Raw genomic sequence first — 18,012 nt, 5'->3', positions numbered from 1 at the left:
TGCATCGCAAGTGACATCAAAGGGACTCTCTGCATGGGGATGCACATAGCACTTATGCATCTCTGTAAAGGGTAAACACAGCCACAAACTAGCATACACTGTAATATGCCCTGTGTGAACAAACTGTAATGATAAAATTCAGTAGTTAAATGAACGTCTAAAACTAATCTAAGCACTCGTTTACATTGGAGCAATTTGACAGGTCAAATTGCATGACAAGTCGCAGCCTATTGCCGGCAATGGCGCCGTTTCAATCAGCGCGATGGGGACTATGCAAACCGCACGATTTGCAAAAGTAGTTCCTGAACTACTTTTGGCGATTTTGGGTGCGACTTCAATAGACATCTGTGCATGAAGCTGTTGTTCAAGTCACATTGAAGTGCGGCTTTGAAATTGTGTGATTTCAGATTAAGGCCGCGTACACACGGGCGGACTGTCCGCCCAACTAAGTCCGTCAGACAATCCGACAGACAGTCCGTCCTACTTTTGAATGAACGGACTTGACCACACACGATGAACAGACAGTCCGCTGAAAGCTTGCGCGATGACGTGTACAGCACATACGACGGGACTAGAAATACGACGTCCAATACACTGCAATGCAACCTTCGGCCGTGTAAATCCTTTCTGAGCATGCGCCATACTTAGTCCGTCCAACTTGCCTACTCACGAGCGGACTGTCCACTGAAACCAAAGTTGGACGGACAATATTACGGAAATTCCCGAAAGACTTAGTCCGCCAGACTGTCCGCTGAAAAAGTCAGCTGAAGCCCACACACGAGCAGATTGTCCGCTGAAACACGTTTCAGCGGACCAAGTCCGTCAGACAGTCCGCCCGTGTGTACGCGGCCTAAGTTGCACGATTTCAAAGCAGTGTTCAATGTGAATGAGGGCTTAGACATTAGGGTTGATTTACTAAAGGCAAACAGGCGGTACACTTTGCCAGTGCAGTTGCTCCAGAACTTAGTAAATGAGGGGAAGCTCTGCTGACTTCCATCATCCAAACATGTGCAAGCAGAAAAAGCTGGGGTTTCTTTTTATTATTATTTTCTTTGCATGTGATTGTGTATTCTTTGCAAAGTGAAGGTTACCCTCATTTACCAACCTCTGGAGCAACTGCACTTAAAGAGAGCAACTGTACATGCAAGGTGCACAGTATTTGCCTTTAGTAAATCGACCTCTATATGTCCATTGTAGATTATCCAGTCTACAGGAGGATGACATTGCAGTGATTATGCTGCAGACCAGAGAAAACTAAACCTACATGTGGGGTGATCTATAAAAAAAAATATATATATATATATAAATGATAACATTCTATATAATAAAAATATATTAAGGGGGACTCCGAAAAACAAAAAAATTGTGATGTATTAATGTCATTGATAAACTTCATAATACAGTGCATCGCTTCACTTTTTCCAAATGTTTTTATGTTACAGCTTTATTGTAAAATGCATTGAATGTATTATTTCCCTCCTACAAACAATACCCCATAATGACAATGTGAAACAAGTTTGTTTAAAATCTTTGCAAATTTATTCAAAATAACAAATGAAAAAAAACTCGCATGTAGATAATTATTCAGTCTTCGCTCAATACTTTGTTGAAGCACCCTTGGCACCAATTACAGCCTCAAGTTTTGTTTGAGTACGATGCTACAAGCTTGGCACACCAATTTTTGGGCAGTTTCTCCAATTCTTCTTTGCAGGACTGCTCAAGCTCCATCAGGTTGGATGGGGAGCATTGGTGCACAGCCATTTTCAGATCTCTCCAGAGATGTTCAATCGGGTTCAAGTCTGGGCTTTGGATGGGCCACTCAAGGACATTCACAGAGCTGTTCCGTAGCCACTCTTGTTATCTTGGCTGTGTGCTTAGGGTCGTTGTCCTTTTGGAGGATGAACCTTTGCCCCAGTCTAAGGTCCAGAGCGCCCTGGAATAGTCTCTGTACATTGCTGCATTCATCTTTCCCTTGATCCTGACTATTCTCCCTGTTCCTGCCGCTGAAAAACATCCCCACAGCATGATGCTGCCAACACGCTTCACTGTAGGGATGGTATTGGCCGGGTGATGAGCGGTGCCTGGTTTCCTCCAGACATGACGCTTGCCATTCAGGCCAATGAGTTCAACCTTTGTTTCATCAGGCCAGCGAATTTTGTTTCTCATGGTCTTAGAGTGCTTCAGGTACCTTTTTGCAAACTCCAGATGGGCTGTTTGTGCCTTTTACTGAGAAGTGGCTTCCGTCTGGCCACTCTATCATACAGGCCTGATTGGTGGAGTGCTGCAGAAATGGTTGTGGATGGTTCTCCTCTCCACAGAGAAACGCTGGAGCTCTGTCAGAATGACCATCGGTTCCTTGGTCAGAGTTCAGGGGTGCCTGCGCCCAGAATGCAGGGTCCAGGGGTGCCTGGCGCCCAGAATGCAGGGATCAGGAGTGCGTTGCGCTCAGAATGCAGGGATCAGGAGTGCGTTGCGCTCAGAATGCAGGGATCAGGAGTGCGTTGCGCTCAGAATGCAGGGATCAGCAGTGCGTTGAGCTCAGAATGCAGGGATCAGGAGTGCGTTGAGCTCAGAATGCAGGGATCAGGAGTGCGTTGAGCTCAGAATGCAGGGATCAGGAGTGCGTTGAGCTCAGAATGCAGGGATCAGGAGTGCGTTGAGCTCAGAATGCAGGGATCAGGAGTGCGTTGAGCTCAGAATGCAGGGATCAGGAGTGCGTTGAGCTCAGAATGCAGGGATCAGGAGTGCATTGCGCACAGAATGCAGGGATCAGAAGTGCGTTGCGCTCAGAAAGCAGGGATCAGAAGTGCGTTGCGGGCAGAATGCAGGGATCAGGATTTCGTTGCGCTCAGAATGCTGGGCGATGTGAATTGTGGTAGAGGGCACTGCTATGGGGGTGACCCTGCCCATAATAGTGTCCTCTGCCCACTTTACATCACCCCACCCCCCCACACACACAGTGGTGTCATCTGCCCCCCTTTCCCCTACAACAATAACCCCCCTTCCTTCCTCTCCAATAGTGCAGTGTCCTACCCGTTTCCACAGTGGAGCCTTGGGGGCAGCACAGTTCTGGATAGAGGGACGGGAGCTGGCAGAGTGACTTTTCATATTTGCAAGCTGGTGATTGGTTGCTTAGGATCACCCTGTGTGCTAGCAACCAATCGCCAGTGGTTGTTTGTTCTTTGTTTGGCCAGCTCCTGCCGTCCTCTGTCCTGAGTTGCACTTCCTCCCGTCTCTGCTGTTATTAATCACAGCAATGGAGGAGGATGAAGGCAGGAAGGAGAAAGAGACACTTAGTACATAGATGGTGGGGAGGAGGCTGGAAGGGGAGACAAGGACTGGCACATAGAATGCGGGCGTCAGCAGCGCAGGAACCTGTTCACGGTACACCTGTAACCTGCCAGCGGTCAACGGCGATCAGCGAGTTGCTGACTCCTGCTCTACAGCATCTTGTTAACCACTTAAGGACAAGCCTCATTTTGAGATTTTGGTGTTTACAGGTTTAAAACTGTTTTTTTTTTTGCTAGAAAATTACTTAGAACCCCCAAAAATTATATAATTTTTTTTTTCTAACACCCTAGAGAATAAAATGGCGGTCATTGCAATCGTTTTTTTTCACATTGTATTTGCGCGGCGGTCTTACAAGCACACCTTTTTGGGGAAAAAAATCACTTTTTTGAATAAAATAATAAGACAGCAGTAAAAGTAGCCCAATTTTGTTTTATATCGTGAAAGATAATGTTACACCAAGTAAATTGATACCCAACATGTCATGCTTCAAAATTGTGCCCGCTCGTGGAATGGCGACAAATGTTTACCATTAAAAATCTCCATAGGCGACGTTTAAAAACTTCTACTGGTTGCATGTTTTGTGATACAGAGGAGTTCTAGGGCTAGAATTATTGCTCTCGCTCTACTGATCGCGACGATACCTCACATGTGTGGTTTGAATACCATTTTCATATGCGGGCGCTGCTCGCGTATGCGTTAGCGTCTGCGCACGAGCTAGGCGTGACGGGGCACGTTTAAAAAAAAAATTCATCATTATTTATTTTACCTTTAATTTTGTATTTTTACACTGTTTAAAAGAAGAAGAAAAAATGTCACTTTTATTCCTATTACAAGGAATGTAAACATCCCCTGTGATAGAAAAAAATATGGCAGGTCCTCTTAAATATGAGATCTGAAGTCAAAAAGTCCTCAGATCTCATATTTAGACTAAAATGCAATAAAAAATAAAAATAAAAAATGTAATTAAAAAAAATGTTGGTAGAGGTTTAGTTTTCCTTTTTAGGCTTTATTTCCATTATGTTCACTTTGTGATCCAGCCAGTAGAACTTCCTGTCCTCAGGTGTCTCCATTCTGTATGGTGAAGCAACGGTGGCACCTTTGGCAGCACTTTCAATCTGAGGAGAGGATAATGTTAGATGCACTAAATTTAGATTTAACTAAAAAAAAATAAGACAACCTCTTGCTAAACACCTGCAATTACTACACCATGTTCTTAATAAATTAATTATAAATAAAAATAATAAAAGCTGACCATTGTAAGCACTCCTGTCAGTGTTAAATGATTTGTCTCAACTGTCTTCTAACTGCCACTTTTGTTGGACAACTTGGTCTGTTAAAGGAAGATAATTAGCAGACTTACTGACCTAATCACTAGGGGACACAAAAAGAAAAAAAGAAAACTAAAGCAGCACTGACATGGAAGAATCCATATACTGTAATATAACTTCGTTTTTTTGGTTTATTACAGCTTTAAAGTGTTTGTTACCCCAACATTTCATATTCCTGACATGAGCCTGCTGTACCATGTACTTGTATGAAAAAGTATCCTGTTCTCTTTGCATTGCTTCCTTTGTGTGAAATCCCTGGTGTTCCTGCCAGTTCCTCTGCTTTCCTATTAAAAACTGGCCACACTAAGCAAGAGAACATACTGGTCAGTTCTCGGCGGTAAAGCGGCGCTATTTCTAGCGCCGCTTTACCGTCGTTTTAGCAGCAGTATTCGGCTGCTAGCAGGGTGGTTTTAACCACTAGCAGCCGAAAAAGGGTTAAAACTGCTGGTGGTATAGCCCCGCTGCCCCATTGATTTCAATGGGTAGGCGCGGTTTAGGAGCGGTGAATACATCGCTCCAAAGATGCTTCTTGCAGGACTTTTTTTTACCATCCTGCTAGCACACCGCTCCAGTGTGAAAGCCCTCCGGCTTTCACACTGGAGTGAAAGGGGCCGTTTTTTTTTTTCAGGCGCTATTTTTAGCGCTGTAGTGCCTGAAAAAATGTACTACTACCTGTGCATAAAATGGATAAAAGTTGTTTAAAAGGTAAAATAAAAAGTTTATATTTCACCAATTGCTAGCAAACCTTTCAAATAGCAGCAAGGTTTGTCAGTAAATGTTTTTGTTTTATAAATGTAAAATCTCAGATTGGTGTATTAATATGTGCTTAGAAACATTGTTTTATGTATAATTTGTAATGATATAGGCATATTGGGGCAACCATATTTGTTGATTACAAACACTCGCTCTGCATCCTTCTTTGCCATGCTACACAGTAGTTCTGCTGTTCTGCTGCTTCTAACAATGGAAGTCTATCAGTTGGTTGACTCATTGAAAATAATGTACTCCCTGTATGGCTGATGTCATATCTCAACAGCTGAAGGACTAAAGAGTGATTGCAATTTATACATCTCTTCTACAAACTAATCTACAAATCTCTAGATTAAACATATTCTCAAATATATAGAAGAGTTTTTATGAAAAATGTGAAAGTTAAATTAAGGCTTTTTCAAAATGTGCATGATTTTTTAAAAGGGGTATGCAAAAAAAGAGCTAAGATCAGTGTTCGAACAGCTCAAAATGTTTCAATGTCCCCTCATTGTTTACTCAGTGGCAATGGTCACCAGGACAACCGGCTCTTAGCTGGTTATGCTTTTACCCTCCATTTGTGTTTTTGGAATTGTTTTGATGTATTTTCTGAAATAAAGGTGATTTTACTGGACTTGTGGCTAACCAAATCTAAAAGAAAATGTTTTACTCAACTTTCAAGTTTGTCACAGCAAACCTTTTGGGAAACTCATTTTCTTAGAGTTCATTGAGGACCATGGGTTTCCGGAGACATTTGGAATATACTGCTGCCCACAGTAGGATTTTGACACTGGAAAACAAAAATGGTGACCAGTCTGGTATAACCCCTCCCAATTCCCGCATGCCTCCGTTTTGTAACAAAACAAGGTTGAAAACAAGGCCATAACTACAAAGGTGTATGAGCTGTGTCCATCCATGAACTCCATGAAAAGGATTTTACGTAAAAAAAACAAACAAAAAAACTCTCTCTCTCTTTTTTTTTGGTCATCGAGGGACATTCAGATTCATTTGGGATGTCTAAAAGCAGCCCAACTCAGAAGAGTGCAACACAGCCAAAAAATGCCAATAGCACCACAAAAAAAAAAAAAAAAAAAGTAAGTGGGGACTGCCTAGCTAGCTTCAGATGAGGCCTGAAAAAAAATCACAATTTAGAAAATTGATTTTTCTGGGATGAAAGCTCCTTTTCTCAAACAAAGAGAAATAAGTAATAATAGATCTTCCAAGAAATGGATATCCTAGTTTTTGCATTGTAAGAATCCCAGATTCAGAGAGGTCTCTACACATCAAGACCTGGACCAGCCCCACCATTAAAGGCAGCAACTGAAGTAGGGTGGTAGCCCAGCTTTATGTGACAAAAGATCTGGAAGAGCCCACAAAATGTAAACCTGCAGGCTGATCAGGTCAGAGTACCACATCCGTCTGGGCCAGTCTGAGGCTATGGGGATCAGTGGAATGCCATCTATCCCAATCTTGCATAGCAGATAAGAAAGGAATTTCAGGAGAAGAAAAGGCTGTACTGATCCCATAGGGCCACCAGAGCATCCACTGATTATTTTAGACTATTTCTGCAACTAGAGACATATCTGTCCAGTCTGTTGTTGAACAAGGCCAGGAGGTACACATTTAGCGTCCCCATTTGTGCCCCCTGAAAAGCTCCAGGTGTAGGGCTCATTCCCCCAGATCCAAGAGCAGCCAGCTAAGAAAGTTCAACTGTCAGTTGCACACGTTTGAAATGTTAATGGCAGACAAGGCTGGAATGTGAAGTTCTACTCGGGACAGAATCCATTCTACCTCTTTTGCACAGTAAAGCCCCATACACACTATTAGATTTCCTGCTGATTTTTGTCTTCAGATTTACCAAAACCATGTAGTGCAAGGGCCTGCCTAAATGCATTCAAATTGAAACTCCTAAGGTTTGACCTCATATTATATGGTTTTGGTAAATCTGAAGGAAAAAAATTGTAGAAAATCTGATAGTGTGTATGGGGCTTTAGACTTCTGGTTCCTTCCTAGTAGCTGATGTATGCCACTACAGTGGCATTGTTTGTATGGATCTTGATCATATGACCCACCAGTTAGAATTACCAGAATTGTAGAGACAACCAAATCTCCTGGAGTTTTAGAATTGGGCAAATGGAACGGTTTTGAAGATGGTTACCACCAGCCAAATTACTCTCATGCGGTAGTTAAAAGTTGTATGACTCTTCTACAGAAGACTCTGGGAGGTTTGAAATTTCTGCTGGGAAAGAAAACTTTTACTCGAGTTGTGTAGGATAGAATTAGATACTCCAAGTTCTAAAGGCGAAGGTCCAGGATCCATAGGTAGGGTTTAAACTGTCAATATCACATCACTCAAAACTTAGGCAGACTGCTCCCACAACAGAATGTCATCCAGATATCCCACAATAAGGATGCCCTGAGAACATAACACAGGGGCTTTAAACTTGGTGAACACACTGGGTGCAGACAAAAGGCTGAATAATAGGGCCATGAACTGAAAGTGATGGGTCATGCAAGTTCATGTTCTTTAAGTCTAGAGGCCAGAAAGCTTCATTGCTGGAGGGAGGATATAACAGACATGGAGGATTCCATGCAAAACTTGTGGGTCTGACAGAAGACAGTTAGAGTCTTGAGATCTAAGATAGAACAGATAGCCCCTTTCGGCTTGGGAACTGTAAAAAAAAGTTATAATTAAAGTCCCTAAACCCTTCTGATGCAGGAACTAGGTCAATAACCCCCTGATCCAGAAGACCTTCAAGAGCTTTATTAGGTCTGCTAATCTACATGGTGACACAAAAATGATTGAAGACAAAGGGGGTTATTTACTAAAGGCAAATCCACTTGGAAGTGCAATCACTCTAAATCTAAGGGGTATATCTGAAATGAGTGGAAGCTCTGCTGATTTTATCATCCAATCATGTGCAAGCTAAAATGCTGTTTTTTATTTTCCTTGCATGTCCCTCTCAGATCTACAGCAACTTTACGTCCAAGTGCACTTGCAGTGCAAAGTGGATTTTCCTTTAGTAAATAACCCCCAAAGTCTTTCCAACTTAAGGCCTAGGCTTTTTTTTTGCGAGGTTAGACGAATACTCTTATCCACAGTGACATTCTTAAAGAGGTAGTAAACCACTGAAAAAAAAAAAAACCCCTGCAAGACAATAGCATAATGTGCTAGTATGCATCCCAGTAGGAGACAGGCTGCGAAGCCGCAAGGCTTCACTTACGGTTTCCCTTTGTAAGGATGCTGGTGCCTGCACCCAGGGCCGACAGACGGGTCAGCTTTAGGTGCTGATATCGTGGGCTACCTGGACAGATAAGTGTCCTTATATTAAAAGTTGGCAGTCACAGTATTGGTAGGTGCTGACGTTCAATTTTTTTTCACCCAGGCTTGTACTCCGCTTTAATTCAGGTGTCCAATGTAGCTCCAAAGAAATGTTGACCGTCAAACGGATGTGAGGAAATTTCCTTTTCAATGCCTTCTCTGCAGACCAAAGATTTAAACCAAAGGGTTTGAAAATGTACACAAATTTACTAATAATAGGAAAGTAATGCAGGAAATAGCACAGGAGATATGCACTAACGCACAGAGGAGTAGGGCAGCCAGGATAAGTACCAAGTGCTCTATGAACAGGGGAGCAATGTGAATGGAATAAAAATACTTTAACGGGGTTTAATCCAATGTTCTAATGTTTGGTAGATTAAAGCTGGCTCTACACTAGTAGAATTTTGCTCATTTCTCATTTAAAAACACTTGCTTGATTTTTTTTTAGTTATTAGCGAGACCACATCAAAATTTGTTTTCAACCACAGTAATAATAAAATTCCAAGAAGCAGAGTAAAAATTTTAAATTTTAATAGTGCATGTTATATTCTTTCAGTAAACTCATGGGAGTTATGGCAGGTACCTGAAACTGTTCAGGAATAATATTCAGAAAGGACTTTTGAGACTCTTTTTAAGGCAGCAGGAGGCTCAGAAGACACTAAAGCTGCAGGCAAATTTAATTATGATTCTAGAGCAGAAGGCATCAAGGTATGCTTACAAACTGCAGTTAGCATCAGCAAAATGACATAACTACAGTGAAATTCTTCTGGGATAAGGGAGAGGAGAGGCCCATAGCAGATGGCGCTAAAGAAGACTGAGAGGAATGTAGGGACTCAAGCAAGGGACAACATTCCAGACTGTCAGCGTCAGGCCCTTGATAGGGAGGATTGCAGGACTGGAGTTCCTGGTGGATTGTGAGCTAGAGGACCCTGATAAAGCAGGACTGTTCTTCTTAGGTTTGGGTTCCAACATGTTGCAATGCTTGACAGGGACAACTTCACTCAAAATACGAGGTAAACTCTTGGGTATGAACAGGTTGCTAAGAGCAAGAAAGGTTCTAATGGCCAGAGGTGAGCAGATCACTATAGGCAGCAGCAAGGCCTAACCAAGGTGAAACCATGTATTTCATGTAATTCGGAACAGTCACGGAAAGGTTCTACCTCATGCAGAATGGCAGGACCAGTGCATTGAGTGCATACACCACACTCCACCTAGTGATTAAGCAGTTAATTCCCTCAGTGGTTAAATTCTTTCCTTGGAAACCAATAAAAACATTGATCCTAATAAACTAAATAGTTCTCGACACTCAGCCTACGTGACCAATTTATAAATACGTACTTCAGAGACAGAGTCACATCGGACGTTATGTCACAGGTCTGACCTGGAAAAGTAAATAGACTAGGGAGGTCCCGATTGAAGAAAAAAAGCTTGAGAAAAATATAAAACGGCCAGTAAGAACAGTTAAAGTGATTGTAAAGTCTTTTTTTTTTTCTATTAAAATAACAAACATATTTTACTTAGCTGCTCTGTGCAGTGGTTTTGCACAGGACAGTCCGGATCCTCCTTTCTCGGGTCCCTGGCTGGACCCGTCCTTCCTGTTGAGTCTCCCCACAGCAAGCAGCTTGCTATGGGGGCAATCAAGCTGAGCTGAGGCTCCGTGTATCCATTCAGACACTGAGCCATGGTTCAGCCCCCATCTCTCCTGATTGGCTGAGTTTGAATGACGCTGTGTCTCAGCCAATCAGGAGGGAGAGTCCCAGACAGCCAATTCACTCGTGGACCTCGCTGGATAGAGATGAGGCTCAGGTAAGTATTAGAAGGGCTGCTGCACACAGAAGGCTTTGAATTCATTAAGATAAAAAAACATTCTGCCTGTACAACCACTTTGAACAAATCAATGTAGTAATCTAAGCAGTAATCTAACTGCAATTTATCAAATTTTGACTACATTTAAACAATCATAGTAACAACAGTTCAAGTAAACAGTCACTGAAATAGTGGTAGTTGTTCTAGCAATCGCTGCAGAAAGAGCAACTCAGCACCTTTGCTACACAGACAAGGACAATGACTGACAATGGGACCAATATATACAGCAATGGGCATGTGATTAGCAGAAAAGCACTGCGGGATGTATATGTCCTAAGCCTTGATTAGTTTAAGTGTAAGTAAACTCCCCTATCGTTTTCAGCCAAGGAAGCTGCCATCTTTGCCTCTGTTTAATCTACAATTGCCATGATGTTGCACATGTGATCAGTTATGACACCAGCCATTGGATGGTTTGACAGTGCCGGAAATGAAACTGGTTTATGGATGGGCTTACTTCCGCTTTAAGGTAAACAATGAAATAAGAATATATTGTACAGTATATTGCTTTGTACTGTATATGCTCACCTAATACATTAAACTTTCCCTTTAATCACAGAATGTTGGCTGTTTAAAAAGTAATCTAAACTTTTAAAAATAATAGGCAGGAGAAAATTATTGCTGTATATTATACTAATTTTTTGTTAGTTTTCTTGTTGCAATCATCCTTTTCTAGATAATAATTATTAGCCTTATGTACCATACTGTCAGGTCTTCAATCTCACATTTTTAATAAAATAGGTTATTGCAGTTAGAAATACATGAATAATGTCAGTGTAGCTGTATAGTTTCTCAACAACAGTGCATGTCATTTGACATTTCATTTATGTGTCAGATTCCAGGTGCCAAGTTCCCACTGCTGCAACTCTACTTCTCCCTGCTTTGGCCATTTTCACCGATTGCATTGTAGTTGGTGCAAGAAGCTGTAATGTTTCCAATGTACAGACTACAGGAACAGTAACAGCATTTACAATTTCTTAATTATAAGGAAGACTAAAAAAATATTGAGAAAATACAAAATAATAATGGAAGACGAGTCATACCAACTGTGAAAATCAGAGTGAAGATTCTACACAGCAGCGAATGATGGGTGGAGAAAACAGAGCACTTATAGTAGGAGAGATTATGTGCAGAAAAATAGTAAAATGCATTGGAGGAGTAACAAACAAACAGTAAAAAGAAAAGTAGTGTTACAGAGAAAGAAAGCAAAAAACAAAACAAAAAACATGCTAATCAAAAAGATGCAGCAGAACAATGACTGTGCTTCAGACATACTTTGCAGCAATAAATAATAAAATTATTAAAATATCCATTCATCTATACACATGCACCACAGTCAATCCCACATACATTAGCTTATTTTTCCCACAAGTAAAATTGTCAGACTTTATCTTGAGTCCTGCTGGTAACATCCTCTGCATTATTAAACCATTGCCTGGATGTAAGGGGATTAAACACTGCTGCATACATTATTTCAAAATATGTCTAACAAGTAGCTTCATTATCCTCTACATTTTCACAAGTCCCTAAGATGTACAAACGCAGTATTTTTTTTTTCTTTTTTTTTGCCAACAGCTGGGAAGGGCGAGCTTCTAGCCCATTCTTAGTGTTCACATTGTGTCACAGCCCCTCTCCCCCACTTCATTGTACTTCTGCAGAACAGAGGAGGGCCCTTCTCTTAAAGATCAATTCATATTTCCATAATCCATGCTTGTGCCTCTCCCTGAGGTGGGAGATGTCCCTCGTGTCTTGAGCTGCGTTCTACAACTGTCAATAAGTCCTGGTAACAATGGGCCTCAAACAAAAGGGCCTTGGCAGCCAAAAGAGCTTGTATGGGAAGGGGGGGTGCCTGGCTGGTGCCATATGCTGGTTAGACTTCCAAAAAATATCCTTCCAGCAAAAAAAAAAAACGCTTCTTCCTCCTAATCCCCGACCTGCTCTTTTAACCCTTCAATACAACAAAGACTATTTACTTGCAAGTGATTTTAAATGGATTACACACAATTAACTGCACCGCAAACAGTGACCTTACAAGATTATTTCTAACAAAGCCAAAATTGTAAATCAAATATAACTAATCTTAAAAAAAAAAATTATAATAATAATATTTTTGATTCTTTTTACTTTTACTCTAAATCATCAGGATTTTTTTTGCTTTAAATATTGCTGACATGTAGGGAAAAAAAGGCAACCATGTTAAACAGGGCAAGGACCTAGCATTATTCTGTGTATAGGACTTGGACATCAGCTACTAGAATTGTTCAAAAGAGAATGATTATGCTTGATAATGTAATCATCTGAATGAAAGTTAAAAAAAAAAAAAAAAAAGATAACAATTAGCAAACAGGATTACCCTTTAAATGCCAATGCAGATGTATCCATTAACCCCAGATTAAGTGGTAAAGACTTGTGTGTCTTCAATACGGATGTCACACGTGCCACAGCAAACAAAGCAGGTGAACTAGATTGAATGCAGACCTGGTACTTTGAAATAAACTTGCACGAGTAACTGAGTAAGGCTGGCAATACATGTTCAAACGCCTTGTACAATTTTCCTATAGATTTACCAAAAACCAAATAATATGAGGTCAAAACTAAACAACACTGTTAATTGTATCCAATTAGGCAGGTCCTTGCACTATATTGTTGAAGGTAAATCTAAAGAGAATTATACCGAAAATTCTATAAATGTATGGCCAGCCTAAGATGCACATTCATGAATCATTTACCAACCACACAGAACAGAATGATTTTATTCCTGTATTTATTTATATTACATGTCTCATTGTATATTTACCCCATACAAACATTGGCACCAGGATTAACCCAGTCAGAAAATAAAAAATTTTGAGTTGCCACCAAAAAAGGTATAGGTGGGAAATCTTCAATTGGGCAAACTTGTGAACATGACAACTATTTAAGCCCTTGTACACACGGTCGGACATTCTGACAACCAAATCCGTTGGATTTTGTCTGAAACTGTTGCATACACACAGTCGGACAAAGTTGTCGTAAAATCTGATTGTACATAACGTGATGACGTTATTTCGTTACGACGGGACTACTTTCAGGCTAGTAGCCAATAGCTTTGGTCTAGGAATTTGATCTGAGCATTTTGTCCGTCGGAGTAGGCTACACATGATCGGAGTATGTCCGATTGGAGCATGTTGTCGGAAAATTTTATAGCCATGTTGGAAAACTTGGTCCGTCGGATATTCCAACGGACCAAGTTGGAAAATTTGGTCCGTCGGATATTCCAACGGAAACAGTCCGATGGAGACCACACACAGTCGGATTATCCGACAATACGGTCCGATCGGACACATTCCGTCGGAATCTCAAACCGTGTGTACAAGGGCTAAGAGGGAATTTCCTTTACCTTGGAAAGATAAGCTCAAAACGCTCTATTTAGTCTACAAGAAATGAAGCAAAGGGAAATCTCTACAATGGGACACAGATGGTAAAAAGAAAAAACATGACAGCGGTTTTAACCATTTCCTACTATACCTAAAGTGATCCACCACCCCTAGAAGTCATGAATGTTGGAGAGTCTACAGAGGCTGCAGCACTTCAACGAAGTATAATATCTCTTTTTCTGCAGAGGCCTTCTCTGTAGATTATTTTGGGTGATAACAGTGTCGTTAGGATTTCACTGAGGTTAGTCACTTTCAGCCCTTACGCCATACAAAATTATATTATATATATATATATATATATATATATATCAAGTCAGATCTCGAGCCATGTATGGCTAGCTATACGGAGTCAGATCTCGAGCCACGTATGGCTAGCTTTATTGAGTCAGATTTCCAGTCATGTATGGCTAGCTTTACTGAGTCAGATCTCCAGCCACGTATGGCTAGCTTTATTGAGTCAGATCACCAGCCATGTATGGCTAGTTTTACCGAGTCAGATCTCGAGCCATGTATGGCTAGCTTTACTGAGTCAGATTCAGCAATTTAAAAAACATAAAGTCAGTTATGTACTACACTCAGAATCCGAGATTCTTCCTGGCTGCCCAGAGATTTTGCAAGTAGCAAAGGTCTGTACACATCATTACATCCAGCAGTGCTCACTAGGGCTTTAATGTTAACAAAATCAAGCCTCCTTGTGATGTTACTGACCTGGTCAGAGAAATCCTCCGGGAACTTCCACAGTAAGGAAGGGTCTGTAAATAATTGACACAAAGCATTAATCAGAGGAGTGAGAATAGAATGTAACCACTAGAGGCAATAATACTGACATTTCCCCACCAAAGAATGAAAATTATTACAAGCAACATAACATGTATTTCTCTAGATTTAAAGTAGGTAATGTAAATCTATAAATATAGCAAACTATTTTTCGCTGTTGCTTTACATGTTCCACCTGTATACCCCCTGTAAGTCAGAGAAATTTTTGTTATAGGCCTGTTTATTTAGCAAGAGCCCTGCCATTACTTAAGATAGCAATACACCGTATATATACGCGTATGTATTTTTGTAATTTTTTATTTCTTTATTTAGGAAAAGCAATGTTTTCTTTTGGTAAAACTGTCTAGCAAAAATATTTTTTTATGCAATCCATAAACCATGTTTTTCTAATTTGAGGATTGCTTGATTAACAAAAATTTGTGTTAATATTGATAAAAAGTATAAATATTATGGAACACTTAAAAACATTCCTGAACAAAACAAAAAAGTTAATTAGGACCGACTACAATAAACGAAGGATTAAAACTGCGTTAAACAGGAACAACTCTTGTTTAAAAAAAATATATATATATATATATTAAACTTTTGCAATGGTGTATTAACCTCCCTGGCGGTACCATTATTTCGGATTTTAGGTGCTAAAAGCGGTACCATTATTTTGCATGAAAATTTGGCGTTTTATATTGTAGTCCTGCAATTCTTAGGAATAACTCTCTTAAATCTGTCCAAACCAGAGTCTAGCAGACATCCCGGGTATGATAAAGTTTGAAAAATTAAATCATAAATTATAATATAAGAAATAATTATAAATAATTGTACCAAATAATAATATAACAATAATAAAAATTATTCAATAATGTAATCACATCAAAAACACAGAAATTTGCTCAGTTGCAGAATTGTCACTGTCATTACTTTTCAGTATTTGATGACGAATCTCCCCACAAATCGCTATCGCTCAATTCTGCGAGTGATTCCAATTTATTATCGCTGTTTTCTAGCTGCTCTAAAATCATTTTTGATGTACAGTGACAGTTTTGGTTGCTATGGACAATCTCCAGTTTCCAGGTATAAAGAACAGCTTTTATTATATAAAACTACATGCAGGACACTGGGCAGACCACTAGAGACAACGGGGATGTGAAATGTTTACATACAGCAATGTAATCTGTAAGATTACATTATACTGTATGTATACTGTGTGTTTCACTTTTTGAATTTGGCGCCGATCTCCGTGCCCGTGCGTCGCAACGCTCGCAGGGCACGGAGATCGCCGATGTGATAGATCGAGCGAGACACGGCTCGCTCGTACAGCGGGGAGACGACGCTGGATCCGAGGGAGAAGGTGAGTATTCCTCCTCCTGGATCCAGCGATGCAGTCCCGAGTCTGACTCGGGGATACCGCTAATGGTATAAAAAATCCACCCCGAGTCAGACTCGGGAAAACCGTCAGGGGGGTTAATACAGTTTCTTGTAAACCTTGACAGTTGCTTAATGTCTTAGCCCTTGTACACACGGTCGGGCATTCCGACGGAAAATGTCCAATTGGACCGCGTTGTCGGATAATCCGACCGTGTGTGGACAACATCGGACTGTTCCCGTCGGAATATCTGACCGACAAACTTTTAGAGCTGGGCTATAAAATTTTCCGACAACATGATCTGATCGGACTTTGTCCGATTGTTTGTAGAGAATTCCGGTCGGACAAAGTGCCACGCATGCTCAGATCAAATTCCTAGACCAAAGCTATTGGCTACTAGCCTGAACGTAGTGCTGTCGTAACAAAATAACGTCATCACGTTACGAACTATCGGATTTTCCGACAACTTTGTCCGACCGTGTGTATGCAACACCAGTTTCGGACAAAATCCGTCAGACAAAATCCGATGGATTTTGTTGTCGGAATGTCCGACCGTGTGTACAAGGACTTCCTATAAAATACCTGGTCATCCTGTCAGCCCCCCTCTCTTCATGCATGTGGCCTATTCTAGAACTTTTTTATGCCAATTTCCTGGTGGTTCCCTGTGCCCTGGGAGCCACACGTGCCACAGTCTGCCATTGAAGTGAATGGCTATACATGGCCAAATGCTATAAATACAGATGCTTTGTTGCCTTGAGGTTACCTACATGTGCATGTTTTCAACGGTTGTCCTGAATGTGGAGGTTCCACTGGGAGATTCATGCTAGGTATAAAAAAATGCCTATAGGCCCATATGCATAAAGCCTTAATCAGTCCATGTCAAGCATAGAAGCATATCAGTGTTGGTGGGATCAGGTTGCATCCCTGCCATGATGCTAGGAGAAAAAGCGGGACTTCCCTTTTAGGTGAAGTTCCTCTTCAAGCAAACATAAGCCACACTGCCCAAAGGCAGTGCAGTGCTTACTATCCCAATCCTCATTTGTCCCATCACATGTACATAGCTAAATATGGAGTTTGGTTAGGATGTCATCATTCTCTCTGGGCAGACCCCATCCCTAAAGTTTCTTACATGTACAAGGACATGAAGGGCTACATAACTGGTAAACACTGCTCTGGCCCTGGGCTAGCAAAGCAATGGCAATTCACATTTCTGCTGAATGGAAGTACACTTTTATATGTACTTTATTACTGCAGGGGCTGGAGGCACATTACTGATTTTAAAGCCAAGAAATGCACATTACCATGAAGTAAATATTTAGTGCTAAATGCAGTGTATAAATACTAAAACACTTGTTACTATAATAATGGTTTCCATATTTTTGTCCAGAACATGTGTTAAAACCACTGCAAATGCCCACAACTCCACAGTTCAATGATCTGAGCTTTTTAAAAACATATAGAATGGATGTCAAAACACAACAATTGAGAGCACACAATGAAAGCCACTTCAATTAAATGAATGCCCCACATTCAAATGTACAATAGGAAATTGCCAGGTAGTGTGTTAAATGAGGTTTACACAACTACCAGCCTTAAACTTTATGACCACCAACAGGTTAAGGGAATAACATTAATTCTCTTGTTACAATGGCATCTGAAAGTGGGTGGGATAGATTAAGCTGATGTGCTGAAAGCAGAATAAATGTGCATCACGGTTTGTTGTATATGAAGCTGCATAGCCGCAGACCAGTCAGGGTGCCCATGCTGACCTGTGTCCACAGGCAAAAGCCCCTTCAATGGGAACGTGAGCATCAGAAGTGGATCACGAAGCAATGGCAGGTGTCCTGGTCTGATGAATCATGCTTTCTTTTATATCATGTGAATGGCGTGGTGTGTGCATCACCTACC

General features: G+C 40.9%; 1 protein-coding gene across 6 annotated transcripts in view; it reads right to left on the bottom strand.

The window, feature by feature from the left end:
* The window catches only part of DENND1B (DENN domain containing 1B), a 364,765-nt gene that overhangs the window by 223,156 nt on the left and 123,597 nt on the right, over positions 1-18,012 (bottom strand). For all 6 annotated transcript variants that reach the window (XM_077452755.1, XM_077452759.1, XM_077452757.1 and 3 more), the window contains exon 3: positions 14,676-14,719. In XM_077452755.1, the coding sequence (XP_077308881.1) occupies positions 14,676-14,719 (44 nt within the window). The remainder of the gene's footprint in view (positions 1-14,675; positions 14,720-18,012) is intronic.

Source organism: Lithobates pipiens, unplaced genomic scaffold (genome assembly GCF_037356315.1).
Source record: "Lithobates pipiens isolate NorthernLeopardFrog02 unplaced genomic scaffold, aLitPip1_a1.2 Scaffold_23, whole genome shotgun sequence".
Lineage (NCBI taxonomy): Eukaryota > Metazoa > Chordata > Amphibia > Anura > Ranidae > Lithobates > Lithobates pipiens.
The sequence above is the reverse complement of the archived record's forward strand: the minus strand, read 5'-3'. Positions and strand labels throughout refer to the sequence as shown.